This window comes from Suncus etruscus, chromosome 5 (genome assembly GCF_024139225.1).
Source record: "Suncus etruscus isolate mSunEtr1 chromosome 5, mSunEtr1.pri.cur, whole genome shotgun sequence".
Classification (NCBI taxonomy): Eukaryota; Metazoa; Chordata; class Mammalia; order Eulipotyphla; family Soricidae; genus Suncus; species Suncus etruscus.
In genome coordinates, this window is record NC_064852.1 from 31,831,793 (window position 1) to 31,838,461 (window position 6,669).

The following is a 6,669-nucleotide window of genomic DNA, read 5'->3' on the forward strand; positions in this document are numbered from 1 at the left end:
AAATGGCACTCAGAGCACTAAGTGCACTCAAAGCAGCACTCAGGGTTAGTCCTGGCTCTGCACTCAGAAATTGCTCCTAGTGGGTCTGGAGAGATAGCATGGAGGTAGGGCGTTTGCCTTGCATCCTGAAGGACGGTGGTTCAAATCCCATATGGTCCCCCAAGCCTGCCAGTAGCAATTTTTTTTTTTTTTTTTTTTGGTTTTTGGGCTACACCCAGTGACACTCAGGGGTTATTCCTGGCTATGTGCTTAGAAGTCGCTCCTGGCTTGGGGGACCATATGGGACGCCGGGGGATGGAACTGCAGTCTGTCCTAGGCTAGCGCTGGCAAGGCAAACACCTTACCTCTAGCGCCACCATGCTGGCCCTGCCAGTAGCGATTTCTGAGCGTAAAGCCAGGAGTAACCCCTGAGAGCTGCCGGGCGTGACCCAAAAACCAAAAAAGAAAAAAGAAATTGCTCCTGGTGGCTCGGGGGACCATATTGGATGCCAGAAATCAATCTCGAGTCCATCCCGGGTTGGCCACTTGCAAGGTAAATGCCCTCTGGCCCCATAAAATCTTTTTAAAACATATTTTCAACATTGTTAACCCAATTTCTCATGTTTGTGACTTTTCAGGGTCAATCAGGCAACAGGCATGGAAACCGTGGAAGGAAACAGGCTAAAAAAGCAGCATCAACTGACCTTGGTGCAGGAGAAGCAGGTGTGTTCCTGAGAGGCAATTTGATAAATTTCTGTAACTGTTGATCATTTCAGCAAACTTTGAAAATATACCACATATAGCTAGAGAAATAGTTCAACAGATTGGCATATATGTTTTTTTTTTTTAATTATTTAATTTTGGGGCCGGAGAGATAGCATGGAGGTAAGGCGTTTGCCTTTCATGCAGAAAGTCGATGGTTCGAATCCCGGCATCCCATATGGTCCCCTGAGCACTGCCGGGTGTGACCCAAAAAACAAAAAAAAATTATTTAGTCTTACTTTATTGAAAACATTGTGATTTACAAAGTCCTTCATAATTGAGTTTCAGACATACAATTAATCAGGGCCAATCCCACCACCAGTGTCGACCTCCCTCCACCACGTTCTGAAAGTGTAGATTCGGGTCCAGAACATTGTCTAATTTGCATGCATAAAAAGCCTGCTTGGATTGCCTGAGTTAGAGAGGCGGTCCGAGCAGCCTTGCAGTGATTGGTGCAGGATCAAGTTGGAAAATTTGTTTTATGGCAATATTCAGACAATTTTCGTTTAGCGGCATATTGAAACATTTTTCAGGATATACTCGGTGTATAAGACGACCCCCGATTTTTGGTTGACTTTTTTTGTTGTCTTATACACCGGAAAATACCGTAGTTTCTTTTCTTTTTCTCGCTATACTCTGGGACCAAGGGTGTTCAAGAGAACTCCCATTTAGAACATTGCATTTCTTCATGAAATTATTCTAAATACCACATATAAATGATATCGTTATGTATTTATCCTTCTTATTCTGGCTTACTTCATTTAACATAATATCTTCCTGTTCCATCCATTGGAGTAAATGTTTTGCGTATAATGAATTAAATACCACTAGCAAAGCTAGTCCTAGAAGGTCATTGGGAAAGCATTACCTTGCATGATCTGTCCCTAGATCTCTGTCATCACAGTTGGGGAAAAACACACACCACCGCTAAAGCACCCTGAAAATTGGTTATCCTTTTCCTAGAATCCTGCAAAAAGTTACAGAATATTATGCCACATAAATTTTCTTGAATAGATTTTTTTTAATTATTTCATTTCAGGTGTGAGAGTACAGTATGGTGATCTACAGGAGAATTTAAAGGAACTAATGGTCAAAAAAAGCATGTAGTTAAGCAATAAGTTAAGCAGATAGAGAGTTAAATTCTTCTATATTTGTTGACAAAGAAGGGATTCCGTAACTTTATCAAGGTAGTCTGAGTGAGAAAATATGTTGCCTTTTTGTGGTAAAGTGCTTTCAAATATGTGCTTGAACTTTATACTCGGCAGACTTGGAAGGTTAGGAAGAATGCTAAGATACATATTTTTAATGAAATTATTTTAAGTTTAAGAAAACTGGGGGCTGGAGAGATAGCACAGCGATAGGGCATTTGCATTGCAAGCAGCCGACACAGGACCAACAGTGGTTCGAATCCCGGCATCCCTCATGGTCTCCTGTGCCTGCCAGGAACTATTTCTGAACACAGAGCCAGGTATAACCCGAGTGCCGCCAGGTTGGCACAAAAGAAAGAAAGAAAAAGAGAGAGAGAGAGAGAGAGAGAGTAGCTGGCGAGATAGCATGAAGGTAAGGCATTTGCCTTCCATGCAGAAGGACAGTAGCTCGAATCTCGGCATCCCATATGGTCCCCCGTGCCTGCCGGGGCAATTTCTGAGCCAGGAGTAACCCCTGAGCGCTGCCGGGTGTGACCCAGAAATCAAAATTAAATAAATAAATAAAACTATTAAAATTGCACACCTAATTCAGAGAAGCTACTATATTACTCCATTACGTATGAGTAACTCTTAGAGAAGACTAAAATGGATATTTTATCACCATTAGTCTAAGGAGTAATCAGAAATGATTTGCGATAGTCATAGCAATTATAATCTGGAATCTTGTGAATTTGAGCATCTTTAGTAAATTCTTATTTTTTCTATCATATTTTGATCTGCAGTTTCTTCTTCCAACCTTTTTGATAACTACTTCTTTTCCATTCTAGTTGTTGGGAAGGTTTTGGAAATTACTGAACTACCAGATGGAATAACTCGCATGGAAGCTGAGAAGCTCTTTGGAGAACTTTTTAAAATTGGCGCCAAGATCCGATGGCTTAGGGACCCCCAATCCCAGCCCCAGCCTCGCCGTCACCCCCTCTGCTGTGGCAGCGGAGACAACACTGTCAACCCTGATCGTTCTAAGTCTGGTGACTTGGCCTCCACATACACCGTCTTAGCCACATTCCCCTCCATTTCAGCTGCACAGAATGCATTGAAGAAACAAATTCATTCAGTTAACAAATTTAAGCTGAGAATAAGCAAGAAGCACTATGACTTTCACATTTTGGAAAGGGCAAGCTCTCAGTAGCAGAGCCACTTTGGACCTTTGACCTTTGTGATTCCCCTGTCCTCTCCCATCTTTAATTGGCTTGGTACATGGAGCTTCTGTTAATATGATAGAGACTCCAAGAATTGTGAATGTAGCTTTTGAAGACAGGCCAGTGATCCAGCAAAGGGGAAGAAATACACATTTCACCCCAAATGACTGTAGGAATCCACATCAGAATGATACAGAGTTAGCAGCTTTTTCTGAGGAAATGCTGTTCAAATGCCTCCTAACTTTTATAGTTACTTTGTTTTATATTTCTGAATTCTTGTATCAGATCCAAAGCTCTATTGTACAGCAGATTATTCTTCAAAATGATTACAACCAGTTGCAACCTGTCTTTCTTTTTTGCAGCCAGCACAGTGTGATCCAACATAAAATTAGGGGGGGAAAATGCAAGGTGGAGAATAACCAAGTCAAAACCATGTAATATCATTTTTGGAGGGTCACTAAGGAGAGCCCACAAATGGACTATATTTCTAAACACATAACTTCCAGAAAATACAGACCTCCCTTAGGGTCCTTTCCTTATTCATTCAGGTAGTATGAACATTAGGTATAAAGTAAATTATGTTCTTGACACCTCTTAATCAAACCACTTAAGATTCAAAGGGGCAAAGGAATCATTCTAAGCCAGAAAATACCTTCCACTTTTTTCTTCCAGTTTGTCTCTCATAACTAAAAGTCACTTATTTCCTTCCTTGTGGAATTTTTTTTTTTTTGTCAATGCATTTGACAAGTGCTGGAAACTTAAGTGGTTTAAAATTTGTTTTCATCGTTTGCAGCGGATCACTGGACATCGAAGATTCATTGCACTTAGGAACAAGGAAACTTTTTTCCATTTCTGTGTAATTTCAAGGCTGTACAATGTGTGCTGATGCAAGCCTTTTTCAGTTCAAGAGAATAAATGTTTACAAATATAGAACACATTGTCTTCTATAAATTAAAAAATGCCTTTTGAAATGACTGTTAGAATTGAAGACAACCTGTTTTAAAATGTTCCACTGCAGATTCACAGAAGATGAAAGAAACACTAAAAACCTTCATTGTTCTGAAATGTCCTACAAAACAGTAGGACTCTCTCTGTGTAAGTGATTCCAGTGGGTATATAATTTATGATCTTTCATTCCATTGCGTCAGTACAATCAGCTGGAGACAGTTTTGAGAATGAACATGCAGTGAGACAACTAAAAGTAGAGCATTTTGTTTGGATAAAGAATGTGTGTCCTCAGGGTATTGAAGCACCCAACTCTTCAGCTTAACTCATATGCTTTGTAGAAAGTTTTCCCCATCTGAGCAACAGATCTGTTTTGTTGGGAAATCTACAAGGGGTTGTGGGGACTAGGCCCCTGCAGCTTGCCTGGAACCAACTTAAATTGAGCCCAGACAGTGAATTTACTTGGAACTAAAGAGTAGCAAGCTTTATCAGACTCTGGCACAACTGTCCATTCAGTCTACAACATCTAAAATGTCCCTGTCAGTCCCAAGGATTCCCAGAGCTCTCCAAAAACTGGTCTGTCCCAGTTAAGAATGTTGTACTCTAAGGAACAGAACTAGAGTTAGTAGAGCTAGGAATGTGTCTTAGTCATAGAATACATGCCTTAAATATTGAGGTCAGCAGTTCACTCCTTAACACCGTACAAAGTGGGGTAGAGTCATACATTCATCACACCTGGAGATGCTGAGTGGTTACTCCTGCCTCTGCAATCAAGGATTATTCCTAACAGGCTCAAAAGATCACATGGGATGCTAGGGATTAAACCCAGGTCAGACATGTTCAAGGTGAGCGCCTTGACCATTGTACTACCTCTCCAGGTCTGATCTAGGTGGTTTTAGTATAGAGAGACCAGGGCCCGGAGAGATAGCACAGTGGCGTTTGCCTTGCAAGCAGCCGATCCAGGACCAAAGGTGGCTGGTTCGAATCCCGGTGTCCCATATGGTCCCCCGTGCCTGCCAGGAGCTATTTCTGAGCAGACAGCCAGGAGTAACCCCTGAGCAATGCTGGGTGTGGCCCAAAAACCAAAAAAAAAAAAAAAAAAAAAAAATGGAGAGACCAGAGCCAGAGCAATAGTACAGCAGTAAATCACTTACCTTGTATGCAGCCAGCCCAGGTTCAACCCCCAAAACCCCCATACGATCTCTGTGCCCCAGGACTGATTCCTGAACAGCAGAGCCAGGAATAAACCCTGAGTTTCTGGTGTCTGACCCAAAACCTAAAAATTAAGAAAAGATAGAAAGACCAGGAAGGCCAGCAGCAAGAATTATTGAATCATATAGCAATAGGAAGACAAAATATGCATACAGTTTATTTTCAGATGGTTTTTATGGCTTATTTTTGAAATAATATTAACTTCTATAATGGAAGTACTGGTAAGCATAAGATTTTGTTTTAAAATGTTGGTTTGGGGGCCAGAGATAGCACAGCAGTAGGACACTTGACTTGCACATGCCCAACCTGGGATGGACCTGCGTTCGATTCCCAGCATCCAGTATGATCCCCCCAAGCCTGCCAGGGGTGTTTCTGATCACAGAGCCAGGAGTAATCCCTGAGTGCTGCCAGGTGTGCCCCAAAAACAAAAAAATGTTGGTTCACCAGTCGGAGTTCATTCAGTTGGAGCTGAATTTTGCTAAGAAAGTAAGTAAGACTAAGATGCAAACTATTGTGAAGTTCATTCCTTAGTCCATTTCATGACAATCATGGGGATACTAAGGAAATTCTCACATACACAAAACAACTTTAGCATTACAAAGTATGGAAACAGGCATTTAAGAATCATTTGTGGGGCACAGTGGTAAGGCGTTTGCCTTGCATGTGGCCAACACAGGACAGACATCCCCAGCATCCCGTATGGTCCTCCGAGCCTGCAAGAGTAACTTCTTGGAGCGCAGAGCCAGGAGTTAGCCCTGAGCGCCGCTGGGTGTGACCCAAAAAACAACAACAAAAAATTTTTTGTACCCAGACTTTTTCTTTACAGTTAAAGCAATATGGTTACAATAGTATTGATTTTTTTTTTTTTTTTGTGGTTTTTGGGTCACACCCGGCAGTGCTCAGGGGCCACTCCTGGCTCCATGCTCAGAAATTGCTCCTGGCAGGCACGGGGGACCATATGGGACGCCGGGATTCGAACCGATGACCTTCTGCATGAAAGGCAAACGCCTTACCTCCATGCTATCTCTCCGGCCCAATATAGTATTGATTTTAATGGTTTGATATACAGCCACCTCACATCACCAATGCCCAAGACTATCCTCCAGTATCTTTATGCCACTAGTGTGCGCCTCTTCATTCCTTCTCTGCCAACTCCCCTGTCACAGACACTAAAGGGTCCTTTGAAAGGTTTGTGCTAGGGTTCAGCAATGGGAGACAGAGGCCAAGGAGTCAAGTGGGTCCAAGCTCTGTTTTTGTTTATTCAAAGCAAAAGGTGGAATATTTATACTCAATTTCTTGACAAGTCATAATTTTCAGACAAAGCGAATTTACCCCAAAAGGCACAGGAGCAAATTGTTCAAAGCATATTTCTAACGCAGGACAGTTTCATTTTTGAAGCCACTTTTTTTTTTTTTTTTTTTGGT

General features: G+C 41.8%; 1 protein-coding gene across 5 annotated transcripts in view; it reads left to right on the top strand.

Moving 5' to 3' along the window:
- The window catches only part of R3HDM1 (R3H domain containing 1), a 174,451-nt gene extending 170,430 nt beyond the window's left edge, over positions 1-4,021 (top strand). For all 5 annotated transcript variants that reach the window (XM_049773605.1, XM_049773607.1, XM_049773608.1 and 2 more), the window contains 2 exons: positions 618-702; positions 2,717-4,021. In XM_049773605.1, the coding sequence (XP_049629562.1) occupies positions 618-702; positions 2,717-3,078 (447 nt within the window). In that variant the 3' untranslated portion in view covers positions 3,079-4,021. The remainder of the gene's footprint in view (positions 1-617; positions 703-2,716) is intronic.
- Positions 4,022-6,669: the final 2,648 nt, after the last annotated feature.